This window comes from Halichoeres trimaculatus, unplaced genomic scaffold, assembly GCF_033239565.1.
Source record: "Halichoeres trimaculatus isolate MK-OKI-2021-1 unplaced genomic scaffold, fHalTri1.1 fHalTri1_scaffold_5, whole genome shotgun sequence".
NCBI classification, from domain to species: Eukaryota; Metazoa; Chordata; class Actinopteri; order Labriformes; family Labridae; genus Halichoeres; species Halichoeres trimaculatus.
This window is the reverse complement of record NW_027437183.1, coordinates 28483537-28503795: the sequence shown is the minus strand read 5'-3', so window position 1 is coordinate 28503795 and position 20259 is coordinate 28483537. Positions and strand designations below refer to the sequence as shown.

The following is a 20259-nucleotide window of genomic DNA, read 5'->3' as shown; positions in this document are numbered from 1 at the left end:
TGTTTCAGCTGTTTCCTGTAGCATTTACTGGAATCCATGAAATGTGTGTGTGAGTGTGTGTGTGTGGATGGATTTTATAGGTGGAGTATATTTGAAAGGCTCTGATTGATTCCTTTATGTTTCTTCCATTTGGTTTATGAATGACTGATCCTTTAATGCACAGTCTTTATTTATAAAATAGTTCATGGGGCTTATATTTATTCAGGTGTCTGACATTAAAGCTCTTTTTACTCCAGTAAAGCACAAAAAAACGTTCCCTTGTTTAAAGACCACAAATTTTAACTTTAGAGCAGCTGCTGCTCTCACACCTGGAGATATAAACTGCATTTTATTCATGTGTCTTTTCATGCTGTTTGTATTTTTTTTTTCAAGATACTTGGACTCATTTAATGAAAAACCAAATAAAATGAAGAACAGCGATTAATTGCTGGTTTTAAGAGTAATACCTCTCAGGGTTTCAGGGTTGTGAATGAGCTGATAACTCTGTCATTGTAAAAGCAGGGTTAATGTTTTCAGATAGCGCTCTGTAATTGACTTTATGCACGAAAAGCACTTCACACTACTCTCCCTCTCTGGCTCTAGTTCTCTCTTTCACGTTTTCCACCAACACCTCCCGCTTCTCTCTTCATCTCCTCCAACTTCTGCTGCCCTTTTTCCAAAGTTGTCCTGTTAAATCCTGTGAGGTAGAAATCCATTTGACCTCTCGCCTGCCCCGCGTGGAGTGTCTCCTCGCTTTCATGTTTACGTGTTTATCTGAGAGTTACATCTGTGTGAGTCTGTGTTTGTGTTTGTGTTTGTGTGTGTGTGGATGAATGTGTGTGTCATCTGTGACAGAAAGTGCAGGTCTTTCAGAATTTTTTTTCTTCTTCTTTGAGTTGTTTTTGTTGTTTCATATCTTTCGACCTGTTGACATTTTCCTGACACATCGATCCCAATTCCTGGAAGACAGTCAGTTGCATTTTTACTTTGTCATTCTTAGGAGCAAAACATTTCACTCCCTGTGTGTTTGCGTTCATTTTTTGTGAATATGTGTACTGCATAACAGTACCTTAATAACAAATCGAATCATAAAAAATCTGCTGTATGGTCATTAAAGGTCCCATGTCCTGCTCATTTTCTGCAGTTTAATATGGATCATTGATGTCTTCATGAAATGGTAGTAACATGTTTTGGTCCAAAAGCCAATATATCAAGCACAGCAGCATTGTTTCCAGGCTCTCATAGCCCCTCTGTTCAGAACGCTCTGATTTAGTGGGCGTGACCTTCATATGTAAATGAGCCACCGCTGATACCGCCCCGCTCTTCCACGTCACTGAGAGTGGAGCCATGAGCACATTGTTTGGAAAACAGTGAAGCTCTTTTACCGTAACATTACAGGCTTAAACAACAGGCTAACTGCAGCTACAATTAGCATCCTGAAGCTAACACAGAGACAGGGGGGACACTGAGGAAAAGCTCTTGCATCTGCTCCACAGCACACAGCATTTAAAATACTCACATTTCCAGGGTCCCAGGTTTGTTGGTGGATGGTTGGTAATGCGCCTAGATTCAGGACCAGTCTATTCGCTAGCCCTCTGTTGTACTGTCCAAAGTTGGAAAAGCAGTCGGCCGTGAAGTGACTAGCACACACATGCACAGTTTTACTGGATGTAGCTGGCATATTTCCCTCATAAATGAACTCAAGTCACTTAGTCTTGTCTTTTTCCTAGATGGGAAGCTTGTGCATGGAACTATGTGGCTGTTTACAGCCAAAATCAAAGCAGTGATGGCTCTTCAAATTTGGCATTCTTCAGGTTCGGGGGTGTCTGCTCCGATGGACCAATCAGGTCAGACTTGCTCCTGATTGGTCAAAAAAGGGAATCGCTGACGTCGGCAAATCCCCAAAATCCAAACAGCTCGTTTTAGGTCAGGGTTTTACATTCACAAGCACTACTAAGTACAGGTTTTGTCATTAAATATCACATTTTGTGGGCTGGGCGGAAAGTCAAAGACCCACAAATTTCACTAAAAGACTTAATAGAGTGATTTTTGCATAATTTGGGACCTTTAAACCTCCAGTAATCACTGGAGATACAGGCTGTAATGTAACATCAATGTTTGAAGGGAACATTGAATTGTTTTGTAATGTATTATACAAAACCATCAGCAGGTACTGCAGAGCATCATAAATGCTGACTTCTTGTTGAAACTCTTTTTCCTCCACCTGTCTTATTTCTTTGCGACTTTAAACCACTTCAGTGCACACTATTGTTTCCTGCTCTGCTTCTCAGACATTTCCTGCTCTTTTTGAGAAGATTTAGTCCTCACCTGTGCTATCTCTTCTCCACAGGAACTTAAGTTAAATCATTCATGACTCCCTTCTCTGCCATAGTGTTTTTCATACTTGTTGGAACAATTGCATTCTAGTTTGAGTTTGTCAGATCTGTTATGGCATGTTGCTTATTATATCCATCACTGCATCATAGTACGTTTACATTGAGTCATTAATCAGAAGAATGAGAACGTAGGTAAAAACAGCAAAAGCTTGTTCATGTTAATTTTAAACTTGTATTACATAGTTTAATTTCTGACAGATGTTACGAAGCAGAGTTGAGGATTTCCCCGATGCAAGTACAAAAATATGAACAACGCAAATACAGAATTAACTTTTAGCCTTTGTGGGTTTATTAAAGATTCAGCGTACAACACAGCTCTGAACATCTTTCAGCAGATGGATCCCCCTTTCTGTCTTCCCTCAACTCTTATAACCTTTCATTGACGTCATTGTTTTCTGTTTAGCCCAGTTCATCACCATAGCGATAGTGATGGCCAAACTGTGAGTGATCATACTTCACCATTTACAATGAGAGTTCAGTAAACACGCTCGTTCTGGCAGCAACATGTTGGAGCATGTTTTGACAAATTGCCTTTCTGATTGCTGGGAACATAAATTACAGAACTTTCCCAAATGTCATTTTTGGGTCAGGCTAACCTGAGTATCTGGTAACACAAATAAGAACCAGGAAATACGACCATATTAATCCAGTTCTCAGGTCTCTGCCCTGGCGATACCAACTTTTTTTTTTTTTTTTTTTTTTTTTTTTAATTATTGCGATTCAATCAATGCAACAGGCTCTAGTGGATATAAAGAATGCAGTATTGGCCATAACAAATCCAACTCCCCAGAGACTAGATAGCTGAACAATGCACTGTGCTCAGGGCCATTAAGAATGGAGCTGTCCATGGTCCTGAAAGTTAATGCCGTGTATCAGGACACGCCAATCTGCCAGGTATCAGCATCTGCAACAGTTTTCATGTATTCTCATCAATCAGTTCTGCTCTTACTGCTCACCTTGGAGCTTTATGGAGACAGATACAATTACAAAACCAAGTTTACAGTGACGCATGCGAGAACACATGCTACACATTGGTGCTCGGCACTCTCCATGGGTGGTTGGGATTATGGGTGGGTGCTTGGGCCCTGAAGTACTGTGAGACAGGCCTCAACTCTGACAATGTTCAAATCTTGGCTGAAAAGTTTTATTTAACTTTGCATATGACAACTGGGAGTATTTTATCTGCACTTTCAGTTTAATTCAATTGATTTGATGAATAAATAGTTCATGTTTTTTGAAATTGTTTTATTTTTCCTGCTTGATATTTTATTATCTCTAAAGCATTTTGAATTGCCTTGTGTAGAAACTGCGCTACAAATAAACTTGCCTTGCCATGTTATATTCAGTCCATGGATGTAACATGTAGCTAAGCACAGTGCATCGCTGGCATCTCATCATGCCTCAGTGTCGCTCTGGGCTTACATTCGCTCATCACCTCGCTTAACCTTGTCACGTTTTTGCCTCTTGGTGCTAAATCAGTGTGTCTTGTACATCCTGCTGGTTTTGCAAGAAGCTTTTAAGCGCCCCATGTTGCTGTGTTGCCTTTATCAATTATACACCAGCACTTCAATTATACATCAGTGTATCAGCAGTTCATTTGTGTCAGAGACCTTCTGTCTGCCACCACTAAGTGGACCACTCAGCATGACACAGCAGGAAGCATCTTACAGACACAAGAGTTTCTCAAATGTTTGTATTTTTCATATGTTCAGGTCACATGAGATCTCTTAGGAACATGATTCAAGGACAATTCAGCTTAGTGTGGATCAGTAGGAAAATGAGAAGAAATATAAAGAATGACATACTTCTGTGTGTAAAGGCTTTTTTGTCTGTCTTTTCACATTTGTTCCATTTTATTTGACTTGTTCATTTGATTTTTGTTTGTTGTGTTCCTCTCCCTCCCTCCATCCATTCCACCATCCCCCCCTTTTTCTGTCCCAAGGTTCATTTTTTCAGAAGTCCACTGAGCCCAAAGAAAAGAGTGATTTGGGAGTCCCATGTAAGTTGATGTTTTATGTTTTCTCATTCATCATTTTTTCCTTTTGTTTTTTCTCTCACATCATCTTTGCTCTCTCTCTCTCTGTTTGATTGAACGTTGGCATTTGCCTCATACTCTGTGTTTTATTGTTTCACGTCATTCTGAGTTACTGGATGAGAGTTCTGCTCCTGTCTTTCACTCTCAAACATTTGATCTTGTGCTGGGTAATATTGTGAGAGATGTTACCTTGGTATAATGTCAGCCAGTATCAATAGCTTCATGATATATGTAAAATCCTTATTGCATTCAGTTTTCAAGGCAGATTTTTGCTGTAGAGACAGTTGAAGATCCTTCATTTTGAGGGTATCAATAGTAAGCATATCTTTACTGTCAAATGAGATTATTATTTTTTAGGTATCACCTTTTAATTCTTCATATGTTAATATTGTTTCCCACAGTGAAGCCAATGCATTACAGTTGCATCAGTGTTCCATCTTACGGTCTTTGTTGACATCAAACATGTTTGACGTGCTCAGCAGAAGAACCACCATTCTAAAAGTTTACTTGGTGGAGTGTATTGAGTGCTTAGTCAAGGCTGAGACAACACAGTTAGACAAATGACCGGAGAGTTACACACTCAGGGATTATGTTCTTACATTTGCAATAATTAAGCAAATGCATTTGTTACTTCTTTTTTGTCATTTTGTGGAAAGGCTAGGTGCTGAAAAAAAGCTCTGACATGGCATTTGGCAGCTGGTGCTTGCTGAGGGTTCACTGACACTTATTTGGGGCAGTGATTCCCTGCTTCAGTGTGTCCTAACAAGCAATATTATGAGTTGAAAGGGTTTATGGTATTGCCTGTGTTGGCTGGCACGCCATTGGCACAGTTTGCAGTGCATGCTGCTCAACGCCTGAAAGTCAGCGGCCTCTCTTGTCTGCGATGTTCTCATCCTGCCTTGAGCTGGGAGCACGGCTTCTTCTTCAGTGACAATGTTTCTCATTTCTGTTGCGTTTTCATTCTGCACCACATGACTGTAAGCCTGCTGATCTCTTACCCTGCAACATGGCCGACTCTTTGTCTCCATCCTCTTCTTCTCCTGTTGGAAACTGGCGTTGAAGTTGCACTAGCACCCCCTGCCTTTCCAGTGTGTCAGTGGTGTAATTACACGATTAAATATGTCGACTATTTAGTGAACATTTGTTATGTTTAGATTGGGTGAATTTATGTCACTATAGTTACTTCATTTAAGGAATTAAATGACACATGAACTCTCAATTAAATTTTCACAGTTGAATATCCCTTTGAAGGTACAGTAGCTTTTCTGTGTTTTCACACTCTCTTCAGTGAAAGTCAGTGCTTACAGAAACCACAGTCTTGAGAAATACCTTAATATTAGCTTAAAGTTTCACTGAGGAGATTTTAACTATTTAAAACTGACAGTAAGACCAATGATCAACCGAAGCAGCTGGAATCAAACCCACCAGCAGAAGAACGACAGTTTCTGTTTAGTAATTTTTGATGCATGGAACCAGTGTTTTAGTTTTTCACACACCACAGTTTTTACAGTGAGTGGAATTTGACCGTTAATTAAACAGTCAGGGATATGCAATGCTGAAAGCAGGATAAGGTTAAAAAAAAGAAACTAAAATTAACAAATAAAAAATCCATCACAGAAGCTTTAACTTTAATTCTGTAGCGTTCATTTTCTTCTATAGCATTTTAATATATTTTTCTTTAACTTTTTTTTTTTTTTAAGTCTGGAGACTTTTATTTGAGGGGAGCGTCAAAAAGTTTCAACATGTACTTCACCAACTCCTGAGTTTAAGAAATGAGACAACGGCTACTCCCTAGAGATCTTCCAGAGGAAGCCTCAGAAAACCATCAACATCAGTGATGAAGTTCAGCTGCTGTTAAACTGGAACAAGTCAAACATTCACGAGCACCAGTCTCAGGACATGTGAGAAATACACATGATCATCCTGGATGACGTCATGGACATTAGCATGCACATGCTCACAATCACACACATATGCAAGGATGTGTGGGTGGGTGCTAACACCCAATGTAACACCCACAGCCTCTGCTCAGAGTATAAATACCAGAGCTTGAGTACAAGCTCCGCTTATTCTTGAAACTCTTAAGCATTTTCTTTTTTGCTCTGTATGTATCTCAGTTAGATAAACTTTCTTGGAACAAAAACACAGGAGTGTATATTTGCGTTTTGGAACAAGCACACAGGAAGGAAATTGTGCACAAATTTACCAACACCAATCACAAGAGGAGGCTTTTCCTAATAGAAAACAGCATAAAGAAGGAAAAACTGGATTAAAGTTAAAAAGTGAGGCTTGACCATATATGCATGCGTTCACAAAAAAAAAAAAAAAAAAATGAATAAAGACATTTTTTTTTAAATGCCAACCTCTCGCCTCTTCATTTCTCTAAGGGTTGAATTATCTCTTGAGGCACATTACCCTCTGAATGTTCTATCTGGGCATGAAATTTAGCATAGCATTAGTTCAGGCATGCTACAAAGTCAAGCTCAGCCCGTCAGCTGATCTAAACATGAGCCTCTGTCGACTAATAGCTCAGCTGATAACAGCTATGCACCCACTTTGCAAACAGTAAATTGTGCCATGTATTTTAGCTGATTTAACCTGCCTTTCCTTCCTCTGCAAACCGCTTGACAACCCACCTCCGACCCAGCTCCTCTTTCTATGCTGTGTCTAATTTCATCAGTGTCATACATTGTCACTGATGCTCATTCTGTCCTCTACCCCTGTAGCTGCCTCTGCTCTCCCTGCTTTATTATTTTTTTAATGTGTGCAAATGGAAGAGAGTAGAGAGTGGAGAAATGACAGGAAGCTTCTTGAAGAGATCCATACCACAGAATATAACCAGTTGCATGCAAATAATCAATTCTTATGATGAGATTTGTCCTGACTGGTATCATTTTCAGTTATACCTTTCATATATTTAACATCATATAAATCCAGTGAAGGATCTTAAAGTTGTGCTTTACTGTCAGTGTGTTTCAGTGAGTGGTGACAGATGCCCTTAATTAGCTTGATTCCCTCCGTCTTCCTGTTTGATAGCAGCTGATCGATCCAGCACCAGTTTACTTGATTCACGGTTTGCGAGTTTGTTGCAGCTGTGGTCATTTTGGAGGGTTGCCAGACAGCTCTGGATCAAAGCCAAAGCAGGCTTTTCACCATGATTTCTGGACACTTGCTCCTTGTTTGTAGTGTTTACAGGCACATCGGCTGGATTAGGGCTCAGCAGATCGGTTTCCAACTCAAGACAGCGACGATATAGTAACTGAGATTTGGATTTCATTGGACTATATCGATCCAGTTGCTGTGAAGTATCATCTAAGTGAAGGGACTGGTGATGCATGTGTTGCTGACATGTTGTTTGTAAAAGATTAACAATATTAACGGCAAGGTACAAGATCTCCTGGTAATGAAATTACTTCTTTGGGAGCTGTGACAGTTATTAATGAGTGGTAAAAACGGGGATAATTAGATAGAAAGATGATACTCAGCCGTCCCCACCCTTTCTTCTTCTTTTTTCACTGTTACTGTTTGTTCCTGAGTGACATAATGAGCAAAATTCTCTCCAAACTTGGAGGACAACAGAAATTTAGAGGTGTAGGAAGGGAAAGACTTTTATGATGACCGAGCCTTTTTTTTCTTTTCTCTGTCTTTGCGCGAGCTTCTCCTTTATCTTCAAAGCAATCCATGAGGATGTGCGGTGTGTTCTAATTACTCTCATTTTGGGTCTGACAGTGCAGTTTCAACATCAAACTTGTCTGAGACAGATATACAGATGAAGACAAAATTATCAGCCCCCCTATAAAAATGTATTTGTTTTAAAAGTATTTCCCAAGTGCTTTTAACCAGTGCAACACATTTTAACACAGCTTTTTTAGACATCCATTTTATTTTGGAAACTTATATTATTCTATTTTGCACACAGAAATGAAAGTATTCTACAAAACACAAAAACTTCCAGGGTCAAAATTATAAGCCCCCCACATTCTAATAGTCACTTGTGTTTCCTTTTTGCTGGATAACTGCCTGCAGTCGTTTGTTGTAGTTTTCAACAAGTCTGACACTTCTTCTTAGGAATTCTGGCCCATTCTTCTTTGGCTAATCTCTCTAGTTCCTCCAGGTTTGATGGTCTTCTGGGATGGACATTTTCCTTAAGGTCATCCCACATGTTTTCAATTGGATTTAAGTCAGGGCTTTGTGCAGGCCATTGGATTACATTTACCTTGGTCTTCTGAAGATAGTTCTTCACCAAGAGAGACGTATGTTTTGGATCGTTGTCATGTTGTCAGACCCAGTTTTACTGCTGACTTCTTAAGGTTTTCTTTCGAGATCTCCACACATTTTTCTTTATTCATGATTCCTTCCACCTTGACAAGATTTCCACATGCACTGAAGCATCCCCATGGCATAATACTCCCACCACAATGTTTCACTGTGGGCACGGTGTTCTTTGGGTTAAATGCCTCTACCTGTTTTCTCCAACAGAAAGCAGTGTCTCTATGGCCAAAGAGCTCTAGTTTAGTCTCATCAGACCAAAAGACACGCTTCCAGTATGAATTATCTTTCTCCAGGTTGTCCCGAGCATACTTGAGGCCTGAACTACACGTATATGGATTTTTTTTGATCGGATATCTTTGTCCTCGTTTTAAAAAAAATCTCCGTCCACACCACAGAAATATCTCTGTCCGTACGAAGAGGCCGAACTGAAAACGATCGCATCTGAAGCCTGCAATGCTATGCCTGGCCGATAAGTAGCAGGTTAGCAAAATGTGAAAACCATAGAAGAACGTTATGAGCATGCGCAGTCAAACACAGCGACTTGTTGCTAGGTCATCGCGTCAACACCAGCTCCGTTTAACACCGCTACACGGATCCACTCAACTGGATATTTTTTTATTTCTTCACTTTTTTATCCGTTTGTAAAAATCTCTGTTTATGTGGGTGAAATCGCCGTGTTCGTGTGGTTGAAAGGCCCAATCGGACGGAAAAATGTGCATTTAGAAATATATCCATATTCGTGTGGTTCAGGCCTAAGTCTGGCTTGAGGTGTCTTTTCCTCAAAAGTGGAGTTTTTCTTGATCTACAACCTCGCAGTCTATTCCTGTGCAGAGCTCTAGTGATGGTCTTCTTAGAGACTATGATTCCCGATGTGGCCGAGTCATTCACCAGTGTCTTGACAGTTCTGAGGTCTTGAGACACATCTCTCACTAGTTTTCTTTCAAGTGTCTTTGAAATCTTTCACTTCCTACCTCTGCCAGGCTTGTTCTGCACTGTGTGGCTGTCTTTGAATTTCTTGATTATACCTCTCACTCCAGTTCTTACCACTTGGGAACCCTTGGATATCTTTGTATATCCTTTTCCTGTTTTTCTCCCTTTTTCTCAGGTCCAAACTGATTTCCTTTGTTTCTGGCATGGTGCTTTCTTAACTGACAGCTCTCATGACGCATGCTGAGGCTTTTATAGCATGATTTAACTTATTGTTGAGTGAAATCACCTGTTTCACCTGATCACCTTCAAGCATATCACCTGTGGAGTTAACGCACATCACTGCACAAAAGTGTTTTGTGCGATGACTTAATACATGGCCGTTTCTTAAAGGGGTCTATAATAATGTCCCTGGCCATTTTAGCTCTTTTTTTAATAATTTTGTTTTGGTGTGCAAATATAAATATTTTGTACCATCTAAAGAAAACTATTATGTTCAGAAATGGTGTGTTGAAAATTCCTTGCTCTGTTAAAAAAAGTGTTTGGAAAAATCTTGAACAAACTTAAAATTTCATGGGGGACTAATAATTTTGTCCTCAACACTAGACATAAGATAAAAGCTGTCAGATTGTCAGTCTGGGTATTCAGAAACACAGTTATTGGATTAATACTCGGGGGTTGCACAAGATCCATGTGGTTCAATCCATTACATCACCTTTTGATAAATATTCTGTGATGTAATAATTAATAAACTGTTCATTATATTTTATAATTTATCACTTCAAATTGAGACACACCTCTTGACTCAGCGAGGAAGACTTTGAAGTATTGCTACAGTGAAGAAGGCTTCTGAAGAGCTGCTCAATTGGGAGAGAAGTGGTCTGTTAATAATGGGGGGGTGGCTTAAAGAGGCAGTAGCTGAGTGAAGCAGATCAGACAGAAGATGGATCCATCACTACCCCTTTGTACTTGAGCACTGAGCCCTGGATTGGTGTAACATCGGTGTCTCTGCATGTGATGTCAGCTAGTAATGTGGCTTTGCAGTAGAAGGAGAGGCTTGTAAAGTAACAGTGGTCTTGAGCATTCTGGTGTTGTTGAATTGCTATCACTGCCATCCTCTTTCTTGGTATAACAAGAGCTGCTTTGGTTATCCAATCACAGGTTGTATCATATGTTAAGTCTGAAAGCTTCAGTACTAATACAGTAATACAGTACTTTAAGCCTCATAGATGTGATTAGCATTTGTTAGCTTCAGCGTCTCTGTTTAAAGTGTGTGACTTGGCTGTTTCTGTTGGTTGTCGAGCAGCCGAGCTTGAGGCGGTGAGAAAGACAGGAGGTAAATGAGCTGCAAGGTTGTAAGGAGGGAGACAGGTTTCTGCCTGAGTTTCTCCATGACTCATGTTTGTGGTCAGCAGACACTGAAATAGACTAAATTTGTTTTTTCACTCGCCTAAAATAAGTTGAACTAAGCATCTTTCATCTCGTTCATTCATTAAACAGATCCAATTGTGCCATCAAAGAGATTTTATGGATGTTTCCATGGCTCTGAAGTGTCTCAATAGCTGATAATTTTAGACATTTCCACCCTCGCTGTAGAAAATAAGGATGGACACATTTACAAATGACTGCTCACTTTCACTCTCTCTGTGTGTCTCATCCATCAGTCCCTGCCAGTTACTTAGAGCGGATGTGTCTGCCAGGAGTGCAGTACGGGTGGTGTTTGCATGTTTGTGCCAAGCAAGATCAAAAAGGCAGTTGAATGAGCTTCAAGTAGTGATTGTCCACAGCTCCACTTTGGATGCAGATCACAGGGAAGATAGAGACGAGCTAAGCTGAGTTATCCTTGTTTCCCCCCTCCTTTGAATCCTCTCCTCGGCAGATTGGACGGACTCTGAGAATGACAAAAAGCTCATCCAATCAATAGACAGTGATCCATGCTGACGAAGGCTGAGACGAGGCTTCTGTCTTTTCTGCTTACCCATGTGTGTCATCGACTGTGTGTGTATTTAAATCTGCTGTTTTCTAAACCTACAATGTCTGTTGGTCATATACTGGCACAGAAATGCAGCAACAGACTCTGGGACCAAATTCCCAGGGTAATTTTATTTTTATTTTAGCAGATAAGTATAGTTTTGCCAATTACAGTGCCCACTATTATTGGAGACAGTGAGGCAAGGCATCAGTCAGTCCACACAAACACTGTGTAGCTATCTCGCTCTGTGCTTTGACTATATTTTCCAAACAAACTGAAATTGGCATTTGAACAGCGAACACTGGCAGAATAGTTCTGGTGCTGCAGAAAAGGCTTTGAAGACACAACACAGGAATAACACAAACACAGTATCCAATCATTCTCCTACAGTGTAACAATGCTTTACAAAACTTCTACAAATTGCAATCAGGGATAGATTGTGCTGCTTTAAAGCTATAACTCAGTTCCTCAAACACACATTCCTGATAACAACCAAAGATTTACATTTTATGAGATCAAATCATTGAAATTTCTGAAAGTTGGGTTATCTTTAGCTTTTCATTTTTTCTTTGTTTTTACTGATAAAAGTTTTATTTTAAAGCTCCTGTGGCACCCCCATTGAAATGAGTCAAGTGACTGTTCTTAACTCAGTCTATGTAATTTTTTTTTTTTTTTTTTCTGACAGAACTCCAATCCTGCTCTCTTTTGGCGGTCACATTTTTCACTCATCTTAAATATTTGTTGTAGACAATTAAAAAAAAAAATGTTTCCTTCACTTTTCTGCTAACTGCCTCTTTCAACATCTATATGCCCTTGCGGCTGCCAAAGGCATAAACTACAAATCAAGATTTTCTCTGTTAATGATTTGTTTGTTTCATATCTCGTAAGGAGGCCTTTCAGGCTTATTCATAACAAGTTATAAATTGCTCACAGGAGCTTTAAAAATGCAAAAATGGATTATTACTGCAGGGTTTGTTATTGACCAGACCTTCATAGCCCATAATTTAGAAGAGGGTGGAAGGATATACCATGTCTTTCAATTGATTTACATAGACAAATATCGGTTTTGACTTTGAGCGTTTTGCTGTAAAACTTAGAAATGAGATGATGAAAAGGTAAAGTCTAACATTTGTTTGAATTCCATGTGGAAAAAGTCTCTGAGGATGAAGCACATGAAAGACATTTTCTTGTTACAGAGAAAAATGCAGTTTAAGGTTCTCTGTGTGTATAGTAAGTGAAGACTTTTGTGAATCAACTAAGCTGTTGAAACTCTGACGGACAGTTGTCTACATAAGTGAGGATGCTCTTTACAGCTCAGTCTTTCTGTCTCCTTTATCCTCACACACACTCAGAGTCTCCATCTCTATCATCAACACTGGTCTCTGACGGATCATCGTAAACACGCCCTGCATCCTCTTTCTTGAGATTACATGTTTTCCCTTCTTTCATACATCTGTATGTCATTGTTGTTGTGTATTTTACTCTGATGTGACCTTTTCAAGCAGTGCTCTCATCCTCCTATAGTGAGCTATCAGAGCACACTTGCTGTAACATCACATGTATATCATTTATTGAGCTTTTTCTTCCTGGCATGTCCACTGAAAGGCACATATTTTTAATCTAAATCCAATTTAGCCAAGCTCCCGGGTGAGCGCTCCGGACATGAAACTGCTTGTCAGGTTACAGAGGAGGGAAGACATGGGCGAGAGATACAGTTGACTTGTGGATAAAAGTTAATATGGATGTGTGCATGCTTTCCCATGGGTGTCAGTGCCTGCATGAGCGCTCTCAGAAATGAACATAGGTGTGTATCTATCCGTACTTAGTCAGACTGGGCTCCTTCCTCATTCTATCACTGCACACTTTGTCATCCTGGCTTCACAGAGCACAGCCTCAGGCCACGCTCAGATACTCTCAGAGGTCCAAACACATTATTCATTCATTGGGCCTCGGTCAAAAAGTGCTCACCCACATTTACTCCTATTCTCAGCCCCTATCTTGTCAGGAAAAAAAGGGAGGCTGTTATGCAACAAAAGTAATACAGAGGAGTTGGATGTTAAGAAAAAACGCTCCTGCCACTTTTTGACATCTTCTTTTACCCCAAAAATGCCATCAACCTAAGAGAAATAATAAACATACTGGGGGTTTTGTAAACAAGCTGAAATTTTGAAATCAACTAATTTTTTACATATGTTCCAAATCTTTTTATTAGGTTTTCTAATACAGCTTTAAGTAGGAATTTTTAGGAAATTTCAGGTCAGGTGTGCTGGTTTGGTTCCCAGAGAGGCACAAATGTTGCCAGGTACATTTAAAAAAAAAGGGGGAAAGAAAAGAAAAACCAAGACATGGTGACAGACATTGCTTTAGGAAGCTGCACATCATTAATAACGCGGGATCCCAATCGCGCTCCTGTCCACCAGTCATCATCGTGTCCCTTAACAAACAACCAAAATACATGAATCCAAACAGCACAAAAAAAACAGAAAAAAAAGGAAAAAAGAAAATACCAAGTAAGAAAATGTACCTAAAGGGAGAATAGGTGGTTTCTGGGTGAATGATAGAGCTTTTCAGATTTACTAAAAATGGCTGCCAGGTTTTGTTGAAAGTATTTTTGGAACCTGCAAGAGAAAATCGGATCTGTTCTGATTTGATGTGGTCTAAGACCTCCCTTATCCAACTATTATATAAGCAGGGAGCAGCATGTTTCCATTTGAATAGAATAAGTTGTCTTGCTTGTAAAGTTGAAAAAGCAATTAAAAATATATATATATATATTAAAAAAATGGATTTTTTAAGGTTGAATGTCTTTAAGAAATTGGAAAATTATTGAAAAAAAAATAGACTGTGAACCATTGTGGCATTTTTCTTCTCTTTTCAGTACTCTCATTGTTCACTATAAATTAATCAAGTGATAATCAAGAATGTTGGTAATCCCCTCTAATTTGATTTGATCACAGTTGTTTAATTTAGGATAGAAAAGGCCTAAACCTGCAAGAAAAAGTGGGACATAAAAGGAAAAGAGCACACATTAGGTATCCTGCAGTGGTATGTAGGTTACTCAGGCAGGTAGGAACTCAAATGGGACATGCTGTTTCATTCATCTACAAATCAAACAGATGGAGACAGAGTGAATCGGAGAGAGGGGCGTGAGTTATGGAGGGAGAGGAAGATCTAAGAGAGAAGGGATATGAACTAAAAGCACAGTGAAGAAAGGACTTTCAAGCCCACTGGTATAAAGAATGAAACGATCCGTATACACACGCACATTTATACAGAGAACAGTAGCCTAGTTAACTTACCCCAAAGTGTCCCAGAACACAACACAGAAGTAGCTTTAGAAAAAAGCAAGTTCAGAGGAGTTTTTTTTTCTGTCTGCCTTACACTTTTCTGAAGTTTAAGACCTTCAAGTTAAAGCAGAAGCAAGATGAAGATTCCCCTAAATAGATGAGGACGATGCTGTTGATCATAATTAAGATCAGAGAGTTGGTATTAAAGAGGATTATCCAATTCAGCTCCCCCTGGCAAGTGCAAAGTCCTTGATAACAGGGCAACCCTCTGCTGCTGTGTAGTCGGGACATTTGGGACATTTGGGACTTCACAGTAATCTTCCTGAACATCATCAAAAGGAAATTGGCGACTGTGTTTGACAGAATCAGTAGGGGTTCAGCGTCGGAGAGTTAAAGGTGGTCTCAAAGTTTGAGCCAGATGTAATAAGCAGATATCTGGCAGAGGTTTGAGCTGATATAACAGACCGGCGTGGTGTTGTAAATTTTTGAGGAAAGAGTGTGAGCTCTTAAACACAGAATGGGGGCTGTAAATGTGAATTATGTGGAGGCTTTTTTCCACTTTCTCAGTTGTAATTTGGTTAATTTGACTCGCTGGCACTGGCATTTTCACACATTTAAAGTTTAACTATGGAGAAACACATTAACCTGGTGAGACAGTTCTAAAAGTGGACAGAAAGTTACAGCAGTTTAGTTTTAGGCAAACGGAAACACTTTTTATTCATGTTAACATCTGTACAACATAATAACTGGTCATCTCTAAGAATGAGTTACATTAAGGGTTTATATCCTTAAAAAGAAAAAAAGTTGGGAAATGATGAAAAGTAAATGTCTGAGGGCTTCACATTTTGCTCAGCTCTTCAGTAACTTGGACAAAGCCTCTGAGATCATTTGCAGTGTGTCAGTCTAAGACTAGGTTTAGGGAAACATGCTTTGGCACCAATCAACCAGCTCTCCAGAGACTTCATAAGTGGCTCACAGCTCCCTCTAGTGGTAAATGAGTATTCAGAATCATAAAGAATGACTGCTGTCTTTTGTGTGTGTGTGTGTGTGTGTGTGTGTGTGTGTGTGTGTGTGTGTGTGTGTGTGTGTGTGTGTGTGTGTCATGTTTGATTATTTGAGCGTCAGTGTCTGTGTGCCTCATCAAAGGCTACTTTTATGCATAATCAGGTTCATACTGCTTGGACTTGTTCCGGTGCCACAACAGTAAATCCTTCAGCAAATGACTCAGGCTGTTTGGAGCTAAAAGCCTGTTATCAGCCTCTCAACTTTAAGGGCGGATTAAAGGGAGTGTTCCTATACTTTTCTGTCTTATTCTTAATAGCTGCAGACAAATCCGCTCCTACCAGCTCAGGACGTGATTATATGAGCAACGCTTGAAGTGTGAGACTTCTTAAAAAAGTTTCACAGGCCCTTTTATGTGAAATATGTACATTTGTTTGTTTGGCTGCTTTGAAGTTCAAGAGCATTTCTTCTTCGTCTGCTGCTGCCCTGATTTCTTCTTCTTTGCTGTTATCTCCTCTGTATCACTCCTTTTCCCCTTTCCTTGCCCTTCTCTTTCCTCTCATACACTCTTCTTTACTATTTTATTTATTTACTTATCTACACCTTCCTTCTTTCATTTCACTCAATTTACTTTTCTTTTCCTCTTTTCTTCCCATTTTCTCCTTTATTCTATTCTTCTACTTTCCTTTGTTGCCTCTTTTCTCCTTTCCTTTCCTTTAGATTCCTTTCCTTTCCTTTCCTTACCTCTCCTTTCCTTTCCTTTCCTTTCTTTCCTTTCCTTTCCTTACCTCTCCTTTCCTTTCCTTTCATTACTTCTATGTCCTTCACTTGTTTGTACTGTTGTTTTTCTTTCCCTTTACCTTCCTTTTTTCTTCTTTCTTGCCTGTTTTTCTTTCCATTTACTTCAGTCTTATTTTCTTTTTTTCTTTTCATTCCACTTTATCACACTTCCTCTCCCCTTCTGCACCTTTACTTTTTTTTTCTTTAGCTATTTTTCTTTTCATACCTCTCCTTACCATTCTCCAATTTGTACCCATCATCTCAACCGCTTCCCTTATTATTCTTCCTCCATCCAATTTCTTCTCTTTATTTCACTCCTCTTATCATGCACTTTGCACCATCCTCTCTTCTCTTTCCCACTCTGTTCTTTTAAGCTTGTTCTCATCTGCTTGCATGTCCTCTTCTCCATTTATTGGCCGTCTCTTGTATTATTTCTTTATTATTCCTCCCTCGTGCTCCTTGCTTGTCTCCTACTTCTTTTCTCATTTTTTCACATATTTGTTCTTAAGCAATACTCTTGCCTCTCTCTATCCACCTCCCCCATCTGTTGCACTTTTCTGAGTCCCCTCCTCTGCTTTAAAACATGGATCATGAATAAAATTTCTCCCTGTTGTTCTCACTGAAATGTCATTAAAGCCTCAGTCGGATTGAAAAAGGATGTTAGAACTCTCGTGAAATAATTAACAGCCTTATTAAGTTTTAAGAGGCAATGTCTTTTCCCTTTTTTTTGTTCCTGAAAGGTGCCTCTGTCTTTCCTCTGCTTCAGTCTAGACGAATTATTGCGTTACAAAAGCTGGAGGGCAATTTGAAAGTTTCATTTGAAAAAGGAGCGGTAGAGACCGTCCTCTCAGTCTGATAGTTGGTCTGAGGTAGAAGTTTGTTGAACACGATTAAAGAATGAAACAAAGGAACAAAAAAACTAATCCAAGGTCTTGTCTTTATAACGTTGTTAAAACAATTTCTTTAACTATTTTTTGACACGTTCCTCTCTGATATACCTGCTAACGCCTACCTCTCTTTTTCTTCTGTCTCCAGCTGCTCCAAGTACAGACGATGTTGCTCTCTACGTGGGCATCGTCATCGCAGTCATCATGTGCCTGGTCATCTCTGTCATCGTGGCACTCTTTGTCTACCGCAAGACACACCGTGAATTTGACTCTGATATCATCGACACCTCAGCATTGAACGGAGGATTCCAGTCTGTCAACATCAAAACAGCGAGATCAGGTAAGGACAGTTACAAGAAACAACATTTGATCCAGATCAGAAAGAAAACTAGAGCATCTGGCTCTGTGAAATGTCTTTTTCAAGGCTTTATGTGCAGGGTTTCTGTAACTGAAAAGAAATAAGGCAAAAAGTTACAAACTGTGTGGCTTTTGGAGTGTAAAAATAGAGCAAACTTTCTATTTTATTTCCAGTGTATTTTTGTGATATTTTTTCGAGTAAAAGATGAACTCCAGATAGCTTTTTTATGTTTGCTTGTTTGTTTTTTGTATTTTTTATACTGTAGCCCTAAGCCTTTGTCAAACTGTATCAGAGAACCTATCAGAAAGTGGGATTTTATTTCAGGATGTATTATACTCCAGTGTAAATAGGTGCATAGATGCTCTATGGACAACAGGCAGAAGTGTCAGGGCTCAGCAGAAAACTCAGAGGAATTATGGGGACTTTTCTAGAAAGCACACAAGCTGTGCTGACACTTGATGTTAAGGAGGGACTTGACAGCAAGTATCATCCTCTTTTGTACTCTCTCAACATGAGGAGTAGCGATTGTATGTGTCTCTCGAATGCTTGCATTACATTATGCACATAGTGATAGATAAATAGATGAACAGCCAGAAGGACCAGCACAGTTTTTGAAAGCTGGATGTGACTGTGTCTCATTGGAAATAACCGTACCTGACTGCTCCCTCTACTTTAAAGCTTTGATACTGCTATCATTTTATTTTCTCCCTCGGCCTCCTGCTGTCAATCCTTCCTCGTCTGGATTTATCTCTGTCTCCACCAGAGCCCATTTTCTTCCATCAAGGAGCCTCTCTGAGCCATCCTTCTTCTTCTTTCTCCCCCCTTTACATTTCCTGTTTATCAGCATCCTTCTCTCTGCGTCTCTGTCTGTCTGTCTCCCTCCCTCGCCGTCTCTCCAGTCACAGTGACTCCTCACCACAGCAGATGCTCCCTCCACTGTTTGTCTTCCTGTTAAAGTGGAGCCATCGTGTACTCTCACCTGTCTGTGTTGTCATTTCTGGCTTGCTGTCTTTGGGAAATGGATAAGACAACAAGAAGCACACTGCCCACCCACACATACACACAGACACACTGCAGCACCTGTGTGCATGCACTCAAAGGCTTACTGGAAATGTTGAGGTTAGATGTGAAAGAAATGGAGTGATGGTCACTCGATGCTATGGACTCAAATCTTCTGCTGGAATAGTAATCTTTTAAATTAACTCACTAAAACTCCTAGTTTGAACAGAAAAAACATGAATAAACCTGGCAAATTCGCTCAAAAATGTGTCCTTGTAGACCTTGGGCACATGAACAAAGTCTTTCAACATTTCACATTCACATGTAGTACTGTCAATGAGTTGACTTACCATGGATATAAACAGCTTAAATGAATGAATGAATGAATAAAAGAATGAAAGTTTATTTTGAAAATGTAGAAGAATTACACTAAGGAAAAAGACAGCAAATCTCTAGTTCACCATCTTTTACATTTTCAAAAAGGAGTGGAGAGCAGTTAAACTTATTAATTTCCATCCCCTCTCCAGTTTTAATTATCTCCATACAGTAAGCCAACCTTCTATGTATCTATGTACACACATACATATATATATACACACATACATATATATATTTATATATATATATATATATATATATATATATATATATATATATATATATATATATATATATATATATATATATATATATATATATATATATATATATACACATATATATATATATATATATATATATATATATATATATATATATATATATATATATATATATATATATATATATATATATATATATGTATGTGTGTACATAGATACATAGAAGGTTGGCTTACTGTATATATATATATACATATATATATATATATATATATATATATATATATATATATATATATATATATATATATATATATATATATATATATATATATATATATATATATATATATTTATACATGGCCATGAGGCGCTCGCCGCTTAGTGTATCAGTCCGCGTGCACGGCGTGCCATATAAACAAACGCAGGTAGTCTGCCAGGACGAATTCTGCAATAATAACGTAAAGATGAGTGATTATGAGAGCGAGGATGACCTGCTGTTCACTTTGAATAAAGCGTGAATGCAGACCGACATCAGATTTTTTCGGTAGGAGTCCGTTTGTGTTTTTGGTCAAGTAAAAAATGGCCCCGTCTGAGTGCAGAGGAAACCAGCAGAGGAGCAGGGAGGGGGTGTTTGGTGTGAGCGCTCTGGGCTTCTGCATCACAAAAACACTGCTGTAGGGGTCATTTCTGCCCTAAACCTTGTGATAGGACCCAACTTGTTCCATCCCGCAGTATCACTTTAAACATGACCATTGCAGTT

General features: G+C 39.1%; 1 protein-coding gene across 3 annotated transcripts in view; it reads left to right on the top strand.

Moving 5' to 3' along the window:
* LOC141790959 (netrin receptor UNC5C-like) overlaps positions 1-20259 on the top strand; it is a 231512-nt gene that overhangs the window by 182221 nt on the left and 29032 nt on the right. For 2 of the 3 annotated variants that reach the window (XM_074671129.1, XM_074671127.1), the window contains exons 8-9: positions 4318-4374; positions 17686-17877. In XM_074671129.1, coding sequence (XP_074527230.1) covers positions 4318-4374; positions 17686-17877 — 249 coding nt within the window. The remainder of the gene's footprint in view (positions 1-4317; positions 4375-17685; positions 17878-20259) is intronic. The other variant, XM_074671128.1, reaches the window with a different exon arrangement.